Source organism: Staurois parvus, unplaced genomic scaffold (assembly GCF_062004578.1).
Source record: "Staurois parvus isolate SC_StPar_1 unplaced genomic scaffold, SC_StPar_1.0 ptg002395l, whole genome shotgun sequence".
NCBI lineage: Eukaryota > Metazoa > Chordata > Amphibia > Anura > Ranidae > Staurois > Staurois parvus.
This window is the reverse complement of record NW_028320191.1, coordinates 37501-60159: the sequence shown is the minus strand read 5'-3', so window position 1 is coordinate 60159 and position 22659 is coordinate 37501. Positions and strand designations below refer to the sequence as shown.

Below are 22659 nucleotides of genomic sequence, written 5' to 3'. Positions count from 1 at the left end.
GGGAACCAGTAAATGCTTTGCCCAAAGGAAGGGGGTACCAGGAACCTCCCTCCCCCAAGGAAACCCCATCAAGCACCAAACCAATAGCACACGTGCTAGCTAGGGGAAAGGATTGGAGAAGGGAAAAAGTCCACAATAAATATGGCAGTTGGCCACACTGTTGGAGCCCCTTCCCAACAGTGCCACCCATCAGACTAAAAGGCCCCATGGTCAAGAATGAAGAGAAGCGGTGTCCATCAATGCACGCAAGATAAAAATATGGCAGTTGGCCACACTATCGAAGCCTCACCCCAACAGTGCCACCCATCAGACTAAAGGGCCCCATGGCCAAGAATGAAGAGAAGCTGTGTCCATCAATCAACGCAAGATAAAAATATGGCAGTTGGCCACAGTGTCAGAGCCCCACCCAAACAGTGCCACCCATCAGACTAAAGGCCCCATGGTCAAGAATGAAGAGAAGCTGTGTCCATAAATGAAATAATAAAAATATTTAACTCCAAAACACTTTCATATCGATCACAAAAGTGCAAAGAGCGGTGGAAAAGAAATTCTGAGAGGCTGGTTTTACTTTCATATTTTTATTGAAAAATATTAAAATAAATTACAATATTTTACAGAGGAATATCAGATATTCACATACAGTGAGTCCAGTGGTGCACAGGACGCAATAAACACAACTGTCACAATAAAAAAGAAAAAAAAACAAAAAAACAGAAAGGAAAAACACCGGGAAGCCGGTTCTCTATTGAGAACAGAAGGATCCACAAAAAATTTTAGACTGACTGGAGTGCCGACATCCAAGAAGTTCCACCACCTCTCCTATCAGTGATCACATATTTTCTATTATCTATTGCACACAACCAGGAATTAAGTATTAGGGTGGGGTGGGGGTGGAACAAAAAAAATCCATGAACACGGGTATCTAGCAGGTGTTGCTGTGTCGTCAGTTACAGAGAGCCATGTGCCGAAGCTTGGCCATTCATATATGTGTCTTAGTGCAGTGCATTGACCAAATGCCAACTACACCCCAACACATCTTCCATAAAACCATGTAAAATGCACAAAAAAAAACAAAAAACAAAAAACGTGAAGGTAGTTTAAAAGGGTAACCCCACTTATTTGGAACAAAATAGCAAATAAAAAAAATATATACACAATTGCTACACAAGCTACATTGTAATTTAATGTTATTAATCACCTTTCCTTTTTCAAACTGCGGCCGCTGTAAATTTTCTGAAAAACCCAATAAAATGGCAACCTGGAGGCATTCTGTACACCACTGGTGTACAGAACCCGGCCACAAAATGTAATTTCCTGCTTGTGTGATTGACTCCATGAATTTTCCCAGAATTCTGCACAAGTCAAATTTTAGGTATCCTCTGGCATAGGAATTTTAATTTTGGCAAAGGTTAATTACTTTTAAAGGGATGCAGACCCTGCAGCTTTTCTCATTAGAACACAGTGCACCGGGTGATCATAATGAATCAGGTCCACCTATTCAGAATCAAGACACGAGGAAACAAACAGCCATTCCTTCAGAGTGACAAAAGGTAGCAATCTGCTACAGAGTTTGTTAAAAATCCTTGCAATGTACGTTGATCACACAAAGGGGATTGGTTTTTTTTTTTCCCTCAATAATAGTGGAGTTACTCTTTATGTCAACAGAAGCTACACCCAGAGCCATAATGCTCAGTCATTTCTCTGTTGATGCCACCAGAATGCCACCAGAGTGCCACGCTCGGTTTGCCACACTTCTGAAAGTGCAAACTATAGTGCTCCCCAACATGAGGAGAGAAGACATATCTTCTCTAGCCTGGAGCCCTCAAGAATTTATTTTGGATTCCAGTTGTGGCCCCAACCAAGACATCGTCTAAAAGAGCACACAGAGTACAGGAAACATCTTTTTGGATAATTAAACTGGGTTAGCAAGTTGTACTCTTCAAGACTGGAGTGTTAAATGTGACAACTGAACATAAGAGGAGATCTTCACCTTCTATCACATCTCTCATCTCCTACATGGTCCGGAGGTTTTTCCGTGAAATGGACCCATGAAGTTGTAACCTGTGCCTTTTTTAAAAATACCGACACAGATATTTAAAGTTTATAGTATATTAAAAAAAAAAAATCAATGATTAGGACTTTCAGCTAAAATTGATTTTGTTCACAGCTATTTGGGCATTTGCTTAGGTTTCTTGGAGTTTACAATTAGGCATATGATACCAGATTCAAGTCCCAAGCCTCTGCAATCTCATCACCATCTAACCTAGAAGTATGGAGGATATTAAAAGTCTAGGAACAATGATACAAATATTATTCTATCACACCCTACTAAATATGAACGCAGTCCTGGCATTGATCTCACTTAGCTTGGTTGAATACCACTTAGACCTCTGTCGGGTTATTTTTTTTCTCAGATGGATCACCCAAGCAGCACTGGTTTTGACAATTTGGAAGACCAACAACTTCTACCCTTGAACCACGGCAAAGCCTAGAATATTTGTTCAGCTATCAAACTCTACATCCCATGATAGACACAGACCATCATATACAAGGATGCCCGCAGAACTTGTTTCCATAATATGGAGTATTCCATAACTATGAATGCAGCCCAGATATTGATTTTACTTGGGCAGCATGCAAACAACATTCTAGATCAGAACATTAAATATGAGCTTGGTTCAGGAGCAAACTGGATGTAGCCCACATTGAGATCTCCATCAAGCCGTTTGCTCACTATGTAGGATAACGCAAAAGGGGCATTTACACCTTGGAAGACCAACATCTTTTACCCTTAAACCATGGCAAAGGCTAGAATATCCATTTAGCTAGCAAACTCTACATCCCATGACAGACACTGTCCATCATGTACAAGGATGCCCACAGGAGTCGTCATTTCCATAATATGGAGTAGTCCCTAACTGTGAATGCAGCCCTGATATTGATTTTACTTGGGCAGCATGTAAACAACATTCTAGATCATTAAATATGAGCTTGGCTGGAGCTAACTGCTTAATGGAGATCTCAATGTGGGCTACATCCAGTTTGCTCGCTATGATGGATAACCCAAGGGACATTTACACTTTGGAAGACCAATATCTTTTACCCTTGAAACATGGCAAAGGCTAGAACAGTCACTCAACCAGGGTTTTGTGGAATCCTAGGATTTTTGGCATTCTGACCACCACTGTAAGAAAGGCAACTGAAATATTAAAAGGTTCCTCTGGGGTAAAAAGGTTGAGAAAGACTGGGCTAGAACATCAGAAAACTCTACATCCCACGATAGACACTGACCATAATGTACAAGGATGCCCACAGGTGAAGCCCATATTGAGATCTCCATCGAGTTGTTTGTTCTCCATGATGGATCACCCAAGGGGCACTGGTTTTGACAAATTTGGAAGACCAACAACTTCTACCTTTGAACCACAGCAAAGGCTAGAATAACTGTTCAGCTTGCAGACTCTACATCCCATGATAGACCCAGCCCATCATGTACAAGGATGCCCACAGGACTCACCCTTTCTAGAATACAGAGTTAAAAGTCCTCAACTATGAATGTCGCCCTGACATTGATTTAACTTGGGTAGCATGCAAACAACGTTCTAGATCTCAACATCAAGTGTGAGCTTGGTTCAGGAGCTTACTGGATGAAGCCTACATTGAGATCTCCATCAAGTCGTTTGCTCGCTATGATGGATTAATCAAGAGGCATTGACACTTCGGAAGACCAACATCTTCTATACTTAACCCACAGCAAAGGCTAGAAGAATATCTGTTCAGCTAGCAAACTCTACATCCAATGATAGACACTGCCCATCATGTACAAGGCTGTCCAACAGAACTAGTCCTTTCCAAAATACAGAGTTAGTAGTCCCTAACTATTCACATTTACCCAAACTCTTCTCAGGTTGTACAGTGATAAGTCAGAATACAAAAAAAATGCTAAAATAACTTTCTAAAGTGTTTTTTTTTTTCTTAAAAACAACAACAGGTCACTAATGGCATTAGCAGCAAATCATTTTGAATACATATTAAGCTCCCCACCAAGAATTTGGTGGTTATACACAATGTTTTTACACAGCAAGAACCTTCACGTCATAAAAAGAACATCATATTGGATAAAAAATATTGACTATTGCCCCTCAAAACATAGAGATGCCTCAAATACCAGACACCTGGCTTTTGGCAGTGATGCTTCAAAGTAGGCAAGAGTTGGGGGGAGGGGGAAAGAACTGAAAAAGCTACTACATAAAACGCAACAGCCTTGTAAGTCATCTTATAAAAAGAGAAATTGCCAAAGTAAAAGGGTAAAAATGGACAGGGAATTGACTCAGCCTTGTTCCCAAGAAAGCTCCACGTGTACTGATTCATCCCTGCCCAAGACACTCTTTATAGAAGCCAAGCAAACACAATGCAAATGAACCATCATAAAGACCCCAACCTGGAGTGTTGCTATATCAACCATTTCCAAGGGTTAAAAAAGGAACATCATTTGGAGTGTCCAAATAAAAATACATATTGATTTAAAGAAAGAAAAAAATGTGGAGCTGATTTTAAAACGATTACCAAATATAAAAAACGTATTAAAAACAGCACAGAAATACACATACAGGTTCGATGAACAGAAAGAGGAACAATTCTCCACCAAAAAATTAGGTCTGACAAAATTAAAACCCATTGATTTGGCCCCATGGCTGTATTGTCGGAAGACTCACAAACTTTTTCAAGTTTAACATACAGTACCAACTGTGCAAAAAAAAAAAAAAGACAAAAGAATGAGCGGCAATAAGGGGCATAAAGCAAAGAGGTACAAGCTGATCCAATGTGGGGGATTGAGAATGAAATAAAAAGAAAAATGTACACAACATTTCCAGGTTACCCTGTAGATTTGTTTTTACATGTAGTGATTATTAATTTTTTTGCAAAAAAAGTAGATTTAAGTTGATCGTAAAAATTGAGGTGATCTCCACTTGGTCTATCCAGTTTTGGACAGTAAAGCAACAAACAAGTCAACAGGCAGTCAAGGAGGACCCAGACCAGCTGACCTCAAGGGACAGACTAGTCCAGGGGTGTCCAAACTATGGCCCTCCAGGTGTTGAGGAACTGCAAGTCCCATGAGGCCTTGCAAGACTCCGACATCCGCAGGTAAGACGCCCAGAGGCAGAGGCATGATGGGACTTGTAGTACTTCAACAGCTGGAAGGCCATAGTTTGGATACCCCTGGACTAGTCAGACAGGTTCAGAAACTAGTGTGACTATTACTATCCCAACAAAATAATTCAGGCATTAACGGTTTATCTTTGGATGTTTCGGCCTACTGGCACCGAGACTTGTCAAGCCTTTTGCACCTGTATATGAAATCAGCAGCACCACTTAAATCAGCTTGTACTTGCATAGTAGTCGTGTTAAGAGGGAGAGGGGTCTGGCAAAAAAATGGCTCATAGATATCATGTATTTTCATGAAGGGCATCAAACTCTCCAACATCAAGTTGAATATAATATAGGCCAAAATGACCAGTTTTGAAAACAAATGGTCTTCAAGAGTTTTCAACTGACCGGTAATAGGGCGGCAAGACAAAACCACGGTAATAGGGCGGCAAGACAAGGCCATGGACTACTAGTCAAGGCATATGATATTTTAAAGAACCTAACCCCCTCCTTGATGACTGGGCCCCTAAAAATAATAGTTTGTTCTGCCACTCATTCATCACATGGACATCTCAGTACACAATGTTTTGTCACGAGACAGTGCAACTAAAATACAATCTACATATATACAAGAGTCCACAGTTCTAATAAAATTCAAGTATTTTCATAAAAGAAATTAAATGGACACAGAAGTCAGGGAGCAGAAAGTCACGTTTTTGTCAAAGGCTTAGATATCATCTGAATATGACCTCAAGGTCTTCTGGCAAGACCTTCACTCTAAGTTGTCCAGTGTAGGAATGTGCCAACACTCAAAAAGGTCATCATTTCCATGGAAGAATATTCTTAACACTTGGTCCAGCTTTTCTCCAAAAACCATTTGGCTTTACCAACCATTGCTTTAAATAATTTTTCCCCGACCCATAGTCAACAAGTCTCCTTAAATATTTAAAAATGTCCCAGAAAAAAAACAAAAACAGTGCAGCCACGTCACGTGTCTCCCTTGTTATTGATTTTGTTGTACTCGTTTAGAAGCTGTTCGTACGGAACGGTTTCCTCTGTATCGTTGCTGGAAAAAGAGGACTCATCTAGACAAGTAAACTCATCGAGTCGGGTAGGAGTCTCAGGGGGTTCATTATTCTCCTCTATGGAAGATTTAGATTTCTCCTCATCCTCTGACAGATCACATTCCTCCTCCACATTTACAAAAGTAATGTTGTTTTGGAAAATCAAAGGCTTGTAATCTTTGGATTCCCAGGGTTCAGATTCCTCCTCACTGATTCGGTCTAATTGGTTGATGAATATCGTGGCTTCCTTGTCCTGGAAAGGTCTCATGCTGTTCGGCTTATGAAGGCCATTGGAGAAAGTAACCGCATCAAATCCAAGACTATTGCGTTTATTGTACACCACCATCATCTCCTTCCTCTTGGTGGGCACACTGCCGGGAAGTTCACCGTTAAGGATTCTCTCTCTACCATTTTTCAAACCATTTTTGCCGATCTGCTTGATCAGATCGTTGTACGTTTCTTCCTTTTTGGAAAGGAAGCTTAGAATGTTCACATCCTTTGAACCCGCCATGGGGACCTGTTTGTTTTTCTTGGTACATGGGTCATTCTCAAAGGACTCTTTCCTTCTTTTGCGTCTCTTTTTAATGGCTTTGTGAACCTCAACAAACATGCTGACCTTCCAGTTTATGAACAGGGATAGCCAGGCAAGTCCAAGGTAGATCCAAATCTCTACAAAATATCTGTACAGGACGCTATAAGACACCTTTGGATTCACACCTGAAAAAAACGAAAAACAGAAAAAAACAATTAAGCTTAGATGTTGACAGAAAACTAATTCATTGCTTTGACTGAGAGGGTGAAAGGTCCTTTTTAGTCACATCAGACTTGCAAAACAATATTTGGCAATTTAGGGTTTTAAAGGGAAGTACATTTTTGTCAACTGAGCATTTTCAGATGACTTCTGTTACGAGAAGGACACTCCTGCTGGTAGATACATTAGCCAAATGAATGCATTATGGAAAAACTGAAAATCTAAAAACAGAAATTTCAACGTAGGGTAAATGACTGTCTAGATCATTGGAACATTATTGAAAAGACCCTACGACTAAATGGCGTGTAAGCAGGTTGAAAACAGCTTAGTTGGATATGGGCCCAGGCTTGGTTGAGTAGGGTTAATTATCTGTTTTATGGGCTTTTGGAGCTTCAGCCGGCACACCTGTGGTATAAATTAGGGGGAAGGCTGGGGCCTGGGGCCCTTGGGTTTTTGACATTCTGGATACCCATATGCCCGCAGTGTGTGTGTGGCGCTCTTCAGGAACTTTGCTTCCAAGTATCCTGGGATGCCACCAGGCATGAATCATGCCACCCACTCTGGACTTGGGCCCAAACATACCTTCAGGGAAGAGTCCATTAGTGGTGGCTCTTAGTAGTTAGTTAGGGAATATCAGAACTTGCTTCTTTTGGGACGGTCATCAGGCCATTAACCAAGTTCAGTAAAGGCTGGTAAACGTTCCCTAAGCCTGGTCTGAAGTTACTAAAGGGTTGCATAACGGGGATGGTATATACAAAGAACCTAGGCCTGTTTAAACACTGGACGGGGTATGAAGTACATGGCACTAGTGTCAACAAGTCACATCATAATGGAGAACAAGGTTGTTACTAATGACAACCACAAGTACGGTCATAAGCAATCAGCTGAGGCGTGGTACTCTGGTAGGTGGGATACCCTCTAGTAGCAAGGGGGGCACCAGTAAGGCTCCCTCCCTAGTGGTCAGTCTCCTATAGCAGCCAGCTGCAGACTAGCACTATGGAAGTTCCCAACCCAACCAAAAAAATACAGTACAGAAGGAGTTAACACATGACATGTGTCCGGCGGGGTTTCATTCTGTTACTTGGAAAGAGTTAGCAGAGGTACTCTGGCTGGTGGAGTGGCTCAGTTCAGCCCCCTGCCTCAAAAAGTAACACGTTATACACTGGGAGTAGAGCAATGGGACAGCCCTTGGAAGAGAGATTTACGACTTTCTACTACTTGCAGTGTCAGCTCATCTGAGTTTGGAGACTGCCTTACTGTTAGGCTTTTCAAATCACGGCTGTTCCTGCCTTGTCTCAGTCATTGATGAGCATGCCTCTGCCAAAAGTTACCCCTAGTGTATGGGCTTGTTAGGCCCCACCCACAGAATGGCATAGTCGGAGTAATAGCTCCAACCACTTACATTCAAAACCAATTGTACAACTGAAGGCAACAGTGCAGTGTAATTGTTTAACCACCTCCTGCCCGCCATATAAGGAAATGATGGGCGCAAGGCGGTTCTCATGTCCATCCATTCTAACCGCACATGCGCTGCTCCGGGGGGGCGCAGCGCGGCGATGCGCTCTGTCCCTCGGACACAGCGGATCACCGATCAACGGAAAGAGCGGAAGATGTCGGCTCGGTCATGTGATCAGCTGTGTCCAATCACAGCTGATCACATGTAAATAGGGAAATGCCTGGTTATCAGCATTTCTCTCCCCACGAGCTGTCACGCTGACAGAGGAGAGCCGGTAATCGGCATTCCTCGGCGGGAACATGTACACTGATCATCAGGGCACTGATGATCAGTGTAGCCCCAGCAGTGCCACCTGTCAGTGTCCATCAATGCCACATATCAGTGCCCATCTGAGCTGCCTTTCAGTGTTACCTATCAGTGCCAGTCAGTGCCACCTATCAATGCCAGTCAGGCGGTACGGACTAGCACTGATTGGCAGCACTGACTGGCATTGATAGGTGGCACTGATAGGCGGTACTGACTGGCACTGATTGGCAGCACTCTCAGTGCGCATCAGTGCCACCTATCAGTGCCCATCAGTGCTGCCTAACAGTGCCAGTCAGTGCCACCTGTCAGTGTCATATATGAGTGCTGCCTTTCAGTGCCCATCAGTGATGCCTGTCAATGCCCATCAGTGCCACCTACCAGTGCCCATCACTGCAGCCTCATTAGCGCACATCAGTGAAGGAGAAAATCACTTATTTACAAAATTTTATAACAAAAACTACAAAAAAACTTTTTTTTCAAAATTTTACGTGGTTTTTCGTTTGTTTAGCAAAAAATAAAAAACCCGAGGTGATTAAATACCACCAAAAGAAAGCTCTATCTGTCTAAAAAAAAAATGATAAAAATTTCATATGGGTACAGTGTCGCATGACCGCGCAATTGTCATTCAAAGTGTGATAGTGTTGAAAGCTGAAAATTGGCCTGGGGGGGAAGGGGGCAGAAGTACCCGGGACGCAGGAAGGGGGGGGGGGGGGGAAGTGCCCTGTAGGCAGGAAGGGGGGGGGGAAGTGCCCTGTAGGCAGGAAGGGGGTAGAAGTGCCCTGTAGGCAGGAAGGGGGTAGAAGTGCCCGGTAGGCAGGAAGGGGGTAGAAGTGCCCGGTAGGCAGGAAGGGGGTAGAAGTGCCCGGTAGGCAGGAAGGGGGTAGAAGTGCCCCGTAGGCAGGAAGGAAGGGGGGGGGGGGGAAGTGCCCTGTAGGTGAGGGGTTAAAAAAAACTTCAAATGTTCTAAAACAACAGAGAAAACCTTTCATAGAACAGTAGTTAGCCACAGACTGGAGTATTCATCTGCCTTCATTTGTAGGTCTTCATTCTGGATAGAGGAAGGAATGGTATGACTATCTCAGGCTCTGACAGAGATTTCCATTCATTTCCCAAACAGGAAGTGAGGAAAATGCTCCAACAGCAACAAAATAATAAAAATGCTGTGGTTTATTAGATTAGGTCAGGGGGTCCAAACTTTTTTTAAAAGAGGGCCAGATTTGATGAAGTGAACATGCATGAGGGCCGTCCATTTTGCGGCAAAAAAAATGAATTTTATAAAAAGGAGCGATTGATACTGGTCATGACATATTTGAAATATGTACTTGTTTCTCCCCCTAAGAAGAGAAAAAAAGAAGAGAAAAAAAGAAGAGAAAAAAAGAAGAGAAAAAAAGAAGAGAAAAAAAGAAGAGAAAAAAAGAAGAGAAAAAAAGAAGAGAAAAAAAGAAGAGAAAAAAAAGAAGAGAAAAAAAGAAGAGAAAAAAAAGAAAAAATTACGCTCACTGATTTCCTTCAATGCTTGCCTTTCATTGGTCTTGCTCATGCTCTGAAACGCGTAAATTGCATGCTGGACATTCCTACGTCATCATGCTGACGTTGACTTTGCGCTCCAGGGTGGACTCCGGACGCCATTTTTGGATCTCACACATGCCAGCCCGCTCCCTGTGAACATCCTGAGTCTCCTCCAGTGCTTACTATTGTGTAGACATCGAGGACACCACCATGTCCTTCGCTTCATCACATATGCCTAAGCCTTTCATTATGTGTTTCTCATTATGTTCCTCAATAAATGGACCACATATTGCAATTCGAGGTGATTTTCTCCTTTTTAGATATTGCCAAATTACCTGCGGAGCCGTATTAAACCGGAACATGGGCCACAATTGGCCAGTGGGCCGGACTTTGGACATGCCTGGTTTAGGTGAAGGCTAGAGCTTTGTCTGGACTTTGTTGGTCAGGGTTCCTGTTGTACATCTCTCTATTGGAGCCCTGGATTGCAGTAAAAACCCAACAAAGTATTTATTCCATCCCCACTATATCAAAAACTAGAAGAGTTTTTGGCATGACATACAAATTTAAAGTGACTTCTAAACCCGAATGGGGTGGCATATTCTGGCATGCAAGTCATGAAACACTTCCTTTTAAGATGATTAATGGAAACAACCTTTCTAAATTGGTTTTTCTTACAGTCCTTGAAACTCTTATCCCTGTATTGATCATTCTAATGTTTGCCTTTTGTGTTCATATGTAGCCCTTCAAGACATGTCATATTACCCGAGTAAGCCCAGCCACCCATGGCAACTGTCAAGAAGGTCAGGTAAGCGTAATAATATGGAAGCACCGAATACCTCGAATTTAAATGTACCGAATAACCAAAGAAGAACCAAAACCAACCTGCCACGTAGTCACCAAACCCAATGGTGGTGATGGTGATGAAAGAGAAGTAGAGGCCTTCGATATAGTCCCAGCCTTCAGTCTTCATGAAGATAATTGGAGGAATGACCAAGTGGACGAGGACACCCCAGACAATGAAAATTGCCGTACAGGTTATCTGAGCTTTCCTCTGAAAGAGCAAGCAGAATATTATTTGTTATAATTTTCCTTTAAAAAGCCAGAAATAAAAAAAAAGGTTTTGACATAAATAGTATTCAGTTGTGTAAAAGCAATCAGCCCAAAACGAAGACAATCCTCACAGATAGCCCAGATGGAGAGAGGCTGGAACCAGAAGATAAGAGGGTGCAGCCGGGGCGCAGATGGGCAGCAGGTGACTGAATCTGCATGAGATCCGGAGGAAACCGCACCATGTGTTCTACACATGAGGACATATAGAAAAATAAAGAGTCGCCACCTGCTCTGCTTCCAAGTCCATTCCCAAGACCTTGCTACAGTTTCTCAGAAGGGATGTGTTATTCTAACCCATTACACCACCTAGTCCATTATTCCACATGCACCAGACTACATTCTACCCCCCATGCACCACAGACTACATTCTACCCCCCCCCCCCATGCACCACAGACTACATTCTACCCCCCCCATGTGGCACAGACTACAATCTACCCCCATGCACCACATAGGCTACATTCTACCCCCCCATGCGCCACAGACTACATTCTACCCCCATGCGCCACAGACTACATTCTACCCCCCCCCCCCCCATGCATCACAGACTACATTCTACCCCCATGCTCCACAGACTACATTCTACCCCCCCCCCCCCCATGTACCACATAAACTACATTCTACCCCCCATGCACTACAGACTACATTCTACCCCCCCATGCACCACAGACTACATTCTACCCCCCCATGTGCCACACAGGCTACATTCTACCCCCCCCCATGTGCCACAGACTACATTCTACCCCCCCCCCCCATGTGCCACAGACTACATTCTACCCCCCCCCCATGTGCCACAGACTACATTCTACCCCCCCCCCCATGTGCCACAGACTACATTCTACCCCCCCCCATGTGCCACAGACTACATTCTACCCCCCCATGTGCCACAGACTACATTCTACCCCCCCCCATGTGCCACAGACTACATTCTACCCCCCCATGTGCCACAGACTACATTCTACCCCCCCCATGTACCCCATAGGTTACATTCTATCCCCCATGCACCCCATAGGCTACATTCTACCCCGTGCGCCCCACAGACTACATTCTACCCCCATGTGCCACATAAGCTGCATTCTACCCCCCATGCGCCACATAGGCTGCATTCTACCCCCCATGCTCCACATAGGCTGCATTCTACCCCCCATGCTCCACATAGGCTGCATTCTACCCCCCATGCACCCCACACAGACTACATTCTACCCCCCATGTGCCACATAGGCTACATTCTACCCCCCATGTACCCCATAGGCTACATTCTACCCCCGTGCGCCACATAAGCTGCATTCTACCCCCCATGCGCCACATAAGCTGCATTCTACCCCCCATGCGCCACATAGGCTGCATTCTACCCCCCATGCTCCACATAGGCTGCATTCTACCCCCCATGCTCCACATAGGCTGCATTCTACCCCCCATGCTCCACATAGGCTGCATTCTACCCCCCATGCACCCCACAGACTACATTCTACCCCCCATGCGCCACATAGGCTACATTCTACCCCCCATGTACCCCATAGGCTACATTCTACCCCCGTGCGCCCCACAGACTACATTCTACCCCCATGTGCCACATAAGCTGCATTCTACCCCCCATGCGCCACATAGGCTGCATTCTACCCCCCATGCTCCACATAGGCTGCATTCTACCCCCCATGCTCCACATAGGCTGCATTCTACCCCCCATGCTCCACATAGGCTGCATTCTACCCCCCATGCACCCCACAGGCTACATTCTACCCCCCATGCGCCACATAGGCTACATTCTACCCCCCATGCGCCACATAGGCTACATTCTACCCCCCATGCGCCACAGACTACATTCTACCCCCATGCGCCACAGCCTACATTCTACCCCCCCCCCCCATGCACCACAGACTACATTCTACCCCCATGCTCCACAGACTACATTCTACCCCCATGCTCCACATAGACTATATATTCTACCCCATACACCATATAGACTATATTGTACCCCCATGCACCATGCAGACTATGTTCTACCCAAATACAGTACCCTCATACACCATGGGTCTCAAAACTTTCTAAACAAAAAGGGCCAGATTACTATCCTTGAGACTTTTTTTGGGGGGGGGCAGTGGGAGTAGAAAATGCCCTGGCATCTGTGGGAGTAAACATTGCCTCAGGCTTGGTTGTCAATGGGGCTAAGAAAATTACACTGCGCCTGTGGTCAGCAGGAGGAGGAATAGTGCCCCATCACTGCTGTCAGTGGAAGGAATATCGCCCCATTATTGGCATCAGTGGGAGGAATAGTGCCCCATCATTGGTGTCAGTGGGAGGAATAGTGCCCCATCATTGGTATCAGTGGGAGGAATAGTGCCCCATCATTGGTATCAGTGGGAGGAATAGTGCCCCATCATTGGTGTCAGTGGGAGGAATAGTGCCCCATCATTGGTATCAGTGGGAGGAATAGTGCCCCATCATTGGTATCAGTGGGAGGAATAGTGCCCCATCATTGGTATCAGTGGGAGGAATAGTGCCCCATCATTGGTATCAGTGGGAGGAATAGTGCCCCATTATTGGCGTCAGTGGAAGGAATAGTGCCCCATCATTGGTGTCAGTGGGAGGAATAGTGCCCCATCCCTGGTGTCAGTGGAAGCAATGGTGCCCCATTATTGGCATCAGTGGCAGGAATAGTACGCCAAAGGTCAGATAAAAGCAAAGGACCGCATCTGGCCCCCGGGCTGCAATTTGGAGACCACTGATGTAGACTACATTCCACCCCATACACCTCACATGTAGACTATTCTACCCTCGTGCACCATATATACCTCATTACAGTAGACCATATCAACTATATTCTACCCCATATATCATGTAGACAATATTCTCTTGTTTTTTCTTTGTCAAACAGTAAATGTTCCAAGCATTACTAATTTTTTCAGGAGGGTGGAGTTGGGATCCCAAAAACTATTCTTCCTAGAAAAGCAGGTTAATGGCAACCAAACACGTTTTCACAGAGGGAAGGTCAGTTGTTTGGTGTACGGCATATTCCTTCTTACCAGTGTGACTCCTCTCTTGGTCAGAAACTGGCCCAGTCTTTTTGCTCGTCCTCCAAAAAACTTCCCAAGAGCACTGATCCAAGTCAGGCAAAGCGGCACCCCGAACAAGCCGTAAAATATACAGAAGAGGCGCCCAGCCGACGTCTTGGGAGCAATATTGCCATAACCTGAACAGAAGCAAACAAATTGAAAAAAATTACAAAAGACACACACAAAAAACTCAACATTCCTAAACTGCTTACCAAAAACACTTTAGAGGGTATTTTTTATTTTAGGGGTTGGAACAGGGGCGGACTGACAACTCATGGGGCCCCCGGGCAATAGGGGATCATGGGGCCCTTGTCCTTGCTCACACTCAAAGCACACCCAAAAAGCCTATAAAAAAAGGTGCCAGGGGCATTTCATGGGGCCCCCTACTGTCCCCGGGCCCTCGGGCAGTGCCCGAGTGCTGGAATGGTCAGTCCGCCCCTGGGTTGGAAGAGCCGGGGTTATCAAGTTTAATAAATAGTCAAACTGGGCAGCTAAGTATTAAAGCTGAACTCCATGGAAACTGTAAACTACACTGGTGGAAGAGAAAGACATTTTACTTGCCTAAGGATTTCTACTCCTGATCAGCCAGTCTTGTGTTGCACAGCACATCAGGTCTATGAGACACTGCAACTAACCAATAGCAGGCTGGGGCAGGGGTGGACTGAGAACTTATGGGATCATGGGGCCCCTATGTCCTTGCTCACACTCAAACCACATCCAAAAAAGCCTATGAAAAGGTACTAGGGGCATCTCATGGGCCCCCTACTGACCCTGGGCCCTCAGGCAGTGGCCGAGTGCCCGAATGGTCAGTCCGCCCCTGGGATGAGGTGATCTTGGACCAGGCTGTGATTGGAAAGTCATTCTGTGCTCTCCCATCCTGTATGCAGGTTTCATGAAGGTTCCATCTTGGTAACCACAGCCACCCAGAAATGAATTGGAGATCCAAAAATGTACAGTTCTCACTGGGACAGGAATAGCGGGAAATCTTCCAATGGGGACACCAGTTCCAGTGACAACTGTCTTAAGCCTTGGCCACGCACTGCTCACCAAGTGGATGGCCCTGACTGCTTGACAACCCCCCACCGCATTTGCCATCTGTGTCCCATTGGGGGGAATTGCCTTCAATTCCTGTCCCATAGTCAAAATAGGAAGTAAGAGGAAAGCCCTCCAAAGTGAGGGAATTTGTGGTTATCACTAGTAGACACAGCAGAAATTTTCATTTGGGATGCCTTTGTCACTAAAGAATTTTGCTTCATCATATTCGTTATGTTGTATCAGTTTGTTTTTAGAGTTCATATCGTATATTCGTTGGTCTGGGTGGATTCGAAAAATTTTGCAGTTTTTCCAGGAAGATTGTTAGATATTTCGTATATTATCGAATGGGAAGGAAGGTTTCGTATATTATCGAATGGGAAGGAAGGATTCAATGTTTTCTGATGATAGTCCAACCCACCAAGAGAAATGGCATGAGCTGGTTGGACAAAATCGACTGGCGTCATGGGCATCTGAACTAAGGAATGGAACGAAATTCAGATCCATTCATTATCAGAATCAAACAAATTTGAAAATTGAATTCATTTCCCCATGGGCCCGAGCGACTATTGCATCAATGTGACGTCATGGTTGAACTAGATGGACTTGTATCTTTTTTCAGACTAACTATGTAACTATGATCCAAATGAAACAAATGCATTTGTTACTTTTGATATAACTTTTTTTCAGATTCGTTGACATTCGTTACGATGTCCATTTGCAAACATTCGAATGTCCAAAAATGAAATTTCGTCCAAAAATCATTTTGTAACAAAACACAGGTCTGTTTTCCCCTTAAATTATCTCTAAAATAAAATCTAGAGGTTTTAGTGTACAGTATATAACCCACACACTCTATTACAGTAAACATGGAATGCATAACAAAGGATTCTCAGAGGTCTACAGGCAGTGGCGTCCCTAGGGGGGTGCGGGCAGCACCAGGTGACTTCATCACAGCTGCCCCCACCCCGATGTAGCGGTAAAATGAATATCCCCTGAAGCAACTGTGCATGTGCAGATTTCAGGCCGAAGAAGCCGATCGCCGATTCTGTGCTAAAGTCGGAGATCGGCTTCTTCGGCCTGCAACCGGCACATGCGCAGTTGCTTCACTGGATACATATCTTCAAGGGATACTCATTTTACCGCTACACCGGCACCGCTCCTTTCTCTCTGGAGGGGTGACACCACATGTTACTGCACCGGGTGACACCAACCCTAGGGATGCCTCTGTCTACAGGCTAGCTAAAAGAGAAGAAGCTGGGAGACTTTCCACTTTGTATTCCCTTTCATAAAGTTGAACCGGAGGCAAAACTCCCCCCCCACCTTTGAATAGAGTAAGGGAGGGTTATAACCCCTATCAGATTTTTTTTTTCCATCTGTAACCCATGAGGGCATATTTCCCTTCACTTCCTGTCCCATAGACAAAACAGGAAGTGAGAGGAAATCCCTCCAAAGTCAGGGTATCTGCGGTTATCACTAAAATTAGATTCCTTCTTGTTGATTATTTCCTCTCTATTCCTGTTCTGGTGACAACCCAAAATTTAAGAATTTCTTTAGTTTTTCCCTCTTGGTGAGATACGGCACCAGGACAAACTAGAGAGAGTCAGTCAATCTCTATAATGGTAGACAGACAGCAATAATAATCTATATAAAAAATGTTCTGGTTACCTTTAGGCTGGCCATACACTAGTGGTACCACCAGTTTTGTAAAAAAAAAAAAAAAAAAAAAACAACAAAACCAAAAACACGTTTTTGGGACCTTTTATTTCATTTTTCAATTGGTTATTGGGGTCAAATCAATAATCATTTTTTTCCCCGAATAAAAACCACATTCATGGTTAGAATTTAATTCTTTGAGAAAAAAGTTTCATCTAGGTCCTTCAAAACTTTTCGCTACAGTTGAAAAATTCAAAAAAAGTTTTGAAGGACCTGGATGATACTTTTTTTTTCTCAAAGAATTAAATTCTAACCATGAATGTGGTTTTCATTCGGGGAAAAAAAAAACATTTTCTAGGCACAAAAAGAAACCTTTTTAATACCTCTGGAACTCCATTCAAGTAGCAGGCCTGGATGGAATCCAGATTTCAAATGAAATTCATTGACTTGAAGACAGAAAATTTCTGATGAATGATTTTTCCGAACTTCCGTAAGAACGTTCAGATGAAATTCTAGTGGTGTATCACCAGCTTTGGTTTCCAGGTCAGGTTGTTTCTCACACTCACCAATTGTTGTGATGACAGTCGCTGCAAAGATAACCGCGTTGGCCCAGTTCCAGTTGTTGAAGGTGGCGTTCCCGGTAATGGTCACCCCCTGACCAGCAGCATTGGACACAGTCTGTGGATGAAAGCAGTAAGGAATTATTTCATACGGTCCTTGAACTTTTTGTTCTCTTTGTTTCTCGTAAAGATGTTATCTACAATAAGCTGGTCTTGTTGCATCAGAAGGAAAGATTTGGAACAAGGATAGGAGAAATGGGAAGGTCTGTCTTTTCATAGATACTCCGAAAGGTATGACATCATGAGAGTAATGAGGGAGAAACTCCCATTAATATAAATAAACTTTGGTTCTCCTGCCACCAAAATAATAGCCTATATTGGCTCACCACCAATGACAGCCTGCCATGGCCCTCCCGCCACCAATGACAGCCTGCCATGGCTCTCCCGCCACCAATGACAGCCTGCCATGGCTCTCCCGCCACCAATGACAGCCTGCCATGGCTCTCCCGCCACCAATGACAGCCTGCCGTGGCTCTCCCGCCACCAATGTCAGCCTGCCGTGGCTCTCCCGCCACCAATGTCAGCCTGCCGTGGCTCTCCCGCCACCAATGTCAGCCTGCCGTGGCTCTCCCGCCACCAATGTCAGCCTGCCGTGGCTCTCCCGCCACCAATGTCAGCCTGCCGTGGCTCTCCCGCCACCAATAACAGCCTGCCGTGGCCCTCCCGCCACCAATGTCAGCCTGCCGTGGCCCTCCCGCCACCAATGTCAGCCTGCCGTGGCCCTCCCGCCACCAATGTCAGCCTGCCATGGCTCTCCCGCCACCAATGTCAGCCTGCCATGGCTCTCCCGCCACCAATGTCAGCCTGCCATGGCTCTCCCGCCACCAATGTCAGCCTGCCATGGCTCTCCCGCCACCAATGTCAGCCTGCCATGGCTCTCCCGCCACCAATGTCAGCCTGCCATGGCTCTCCCGCCACCAATGTCAGCCTGCCATGGCTCTCCCACCACCAATGTCAGCCTGCCATGGCTCTCTTGCCACCAATAACAGCCTGCCATGGCTCTCTTGCCACCAATAACAGCCTGCCGTGGCCCTCCTGCCACCAATAACAGCCTGCTGTGGCCCTCCCATCACCAATGACAGCCTGCCATGGCTCTCCCATCACCAATGGCAGCCTGCCATGGCTCTCCCATGACCAACGACAGCCTGCCATGGCTCTCCCGCCACCAACGACAGCCTGCCATGGCTCTCCCGCCACCAACGACAGCCTGCCATGGCTCTCCCGCCACCAACGACAGCCTGCCATGGCTCTCCCGCCACCAATGACAGCCTGCCATGGCTCTCCCGCCACCAACGACAGCCTGCCATGGCTCTCCCGCCATCAACGACAGCCTGCCATGGCCCTCTTAAGTCCAAGTACAAAATTCACAAACTTCACAGTTCCTGAAGTTAAGTGCAAATTTAAATGGGTGCTGCAGCGACCAACCAGCTGGAAACCGAAGACATTCAAGGCAAGAAGTACATCACCAGCACACACCAAAATCTCCAGAATGGGTGCAAAGCTTTATTCAGCCATTACATCAAGTGATGTCACATGCCTGATGACGGGGTCCTGCAGGTAGTACTGGGACAGGTTCGTCCAGTGCCAAGGACAAGGATGTGGAAATCTACCCCCCTCCTCCACATGGTAATGCACGATATAGAAAGGGTGTACCACCCTGCGCCCATTCTCTCCCACCTTGCTCTGGCTGCCTATGGCTGGCATAGAGTGTGGCCATGCATGTGCAGTGCAATCGCTTGCTTTCTAGCAGTTAGAAGGTAGCTGCGCATGTATGGTGTGTTTTTCATGTCAACTGTGGGTGGTGGGGTATAGAGTGGCATGTTGGAGCACAGTTGTGACAACAGATCTGGAGCGTGCAGTGGAAGGGCACCCCCTCTCTACCACTACTCCCTGGGCGACCACCCCCCTCTTGCCCACCCCTTGTTTCAGCCCCATCAGAAGTGATCTCTTAAAAACACCTACTTTGTTACAAAGCCAACATTGTAAATGCTACACAAACCTATTGGAGGTTGGGATACGATGATCTGGAGACGTCAGTCTTGGCTGTGGCTCCCTTCTAACAGACTTAACCTCTAGCAGCCCATGTAGTAGAAAAGTAGGTGGGCTTTTATCAGGGGCATATTTACCACAAGGCAAACAAGGCATTCGCCTAGGGTGGCATTTTTTAGGGGGGCAGCACTGAAGGGACATGTGCGGCATGGGGACCAGGTGGGATCAGAGAGGCGCTGCTTGATGGTGTATGCAGAGCCCAACTGTCGTTACTGGGCATGTCCAGAGCTGTGAAGGTGAGTGTCTTTTTCTAGGGGATGGGGCAGGGGTGTTGTTGATCACTGTCAGGCTCTCTTGGTGGGGGGTCTGGTGTTGGTCAGTGCTAGGCTCCCTCCGCCGGGAAGGGGTGGGTGGGCATCCGATTTCTGTGTTGCCTAGGGCAGCACAAAACCTAAATGCACCACTGGCTTTAGTGCCTGGCCGTCCAAAGTTTTTGGGCCGAGAGTGCTCACAGCACATTGACCAAGCCATCAGACTGCTCCCGGGTCTCTAGTAAGGACCAGGGGCCAGCAGGATGGACTCCCAACCATGGGACCACTGTGACAGCCAGTCACAGCAGTCACTGGATCAGGCAAGCCATCCCACTCTCTGGGCATAAAAATCCAAGGATGCCGGGGCTGGATGGAAAGGGGTTAGTGTATTGGGCGACCTCAATGACCAATAGGGATGCTTGGGAGGCAGGACCCAGCTTGGCTTTAAAAATAAATAAATAAATAAATAATAATAAATCTTGGCTTTGTCCCCTCCCATTTCTTAAGCTTGACTTTCTAAAGAAGAAAGTCAAGATTTGCATATGACTTCAGCTGCCTGTATACCCGGATTGAAGGATTGTTGAAACAAGCAGATTTTACCCCTCAATCACGTTTTATTTTCTTTATTACATGTTCCAAGTGTCAGTCACCCAGCACTGTCTGTACATTTATGTAAGAAACGTCTCCACCCAACGTCACATCATCACTCATTCAATAATGTTCAGCGTCGCATTAAAAATGACAGCGCCGCCTGTCATGCCTAAATTGTCCGTTTTACAAGCGACAAAATTGTGCAACTCTGAACGGATGGGAGCTTCTTCTGGAGTTTATGTTCCGGTACAAGACGCCGTGATCGCCGCTCCGGTGTGATTGAATCTTACCGTACAGGTTGTCATTGAAGGCTATGGGAGCCGGGAACTCCACTCATAAAACATGCGACTATCCAACATCTACAGTCATCTGCGACTCTCAGACACACAGAAGGAGATCTGCATCAGGATCAGGGTGGTAACATCTTCTGCTCGATTTAAAAGATTACTAAAGCCATTTTTTTTTTAAGTTTTGGAGTGGAGATGGATTATTGCTGCCTGTGAACCCCCCCCTCCCTGTACGGTCACCCTCCCTATTTGGCATGTATTACCATTGTCTTCCTGCAGCTGGTTCTGCTTACCACTGTTCTACCTTCCACCCCCCCCCCCCCCAAAAAAAAAAAAAAAAAAAAAAAAATCAGCACAAGGGACAGTAATTTACATTCAGTAAGAAGTGTCCCTTGTGCTGCTGGCTGCCTTCTTCCTCTGCGAACATCCTCTCCCCCAGCATACAGAGGTAATCTTCAGGGGCTGCAGGGGTTAATATGATCGTCTGGACCTGTCCCAAGCACATGTCAAAGATGCCTTCTATGCCCACCATTTTCACCCCTTCCTCCATTCATGGAAGCTGTCCTATCGCTTTCATCAATGAAAAAGAACTGTGTGAATGGGAGGAGGCAGAGCTTTATATTGTATGGGTTCTATGAAAGGAGGAGGCGGATCTTTCATTTGTTCACCTGTCCTTCAGTCACAAAGCACTTTTCATTGATAGAAGGTATAGTACGGCTTCTACGAATGGAGGAGGCGGACCTTTCCTTCATTCACAGAGCACTTTTCATTGGAGGAAGAGGTGGAGGATCTTTCATTTATCCACCTGTCCTTCATTCCTAAAGCACTTTTCATTGATGGAAGGTATAATACCGCTTCTACGAATGGAGGAGGCGGACCTTTCCTTCATTCACAGAGCACTTTTCATTGGAGGAAGAGGATCTTTCATTCATCCACCTGTCCTTCATTCCTAAAGCACTTTTCATTGATGGAAGGTATAGTACAACTTCTATGAATAGAGGAAGCATTCATCCACAGAGCACTTTTCAGTGGAGGAGGAGGGAGACCTTTCATTCATCTACCTGCCCTTCATTCACAAAGCACTTTTCATTGATGGAAGGTATAGTACAGCTTCTATGAATGGAGGAGGCAGACCTTTCATTCATCCACCTGTCCTTCATTAACCGAGCACTTTCCATTGATGGAAGGTATAGTACAGCTTCTACAAATGGAGGCGGCAAACCTCTCATTCATTCATCCACAGAGCGCTTTTCATTGGAGGAGGCGGCAGACCATTCATTGATCCACATGCCCTTCATTCACAAAGTGCTTTTCATTGATGGAAGGTATAGTACAGCTTCTATGAATGGAGGAGGCAGCCTTTTCATTCATCCACCTGCCCTTCATTCACAGAGTACTTTTCACCGATGGAAAGTATAGTACAACTTCTATGAATAGAGGAAGTATTCATCCACTGAGCACTCTTCATTGGAGGAGGAAAGAGTGCCTTTCATTCATCCACCTGTCCTTCATTCCTAAAGCACTTTTCATTGATGGAAGGTATAGTACAGCTTCTATGAATGGAGGAGGCAGAGCTTTCATCCATCCACCTGCCCTTCAATAACCGAGCATTTTTCATTGATGGAAGGTATAGTACAACTTCTATGAATAGAGGAAGCATTCATCCACAGAGCACTTTTCATTAGAAGAGGGAGATCTTTCATTCATCCACCTGTCCTTCATTCACAGAGCACTTTTCATTAATGGAAGGTATAGTATGGTTTCTACAAATGGAGGAG

At 45.5% G+C, this 22659-nt stretch overlaps 1 protein-coding gene across 1 annotated transcript; it reads right to left on the bottom strand.

Annotated features, from left to right (window-relative positions):
- Nucleotides 1–562: 562 nt before the first annotated feature.
- KCNK5 (potassium two pore domain channel subfamily K member 5) lies at nt 563–21413 on the bottom strand. The gene is made up of 5 exons (XM_089665878.1): nt 21255–21413; nt 17650–17761; nt 14366–14532; nt 11117–11285; nt 563–6929 (listed from the first exon to the last, which is right to left on the bottom strand). Exons 1-5 carry the CDS (start codon nt 21411–21413, stop codon nt 6136–6138), a joined length of 1401 nt encoding a protein of 466 aa, XP_089522004.1. The 3' UTR covers nt 563–6135.
- Between the last annotated feature and the right edge of the window lie 1246 nt (nt 21414–22659).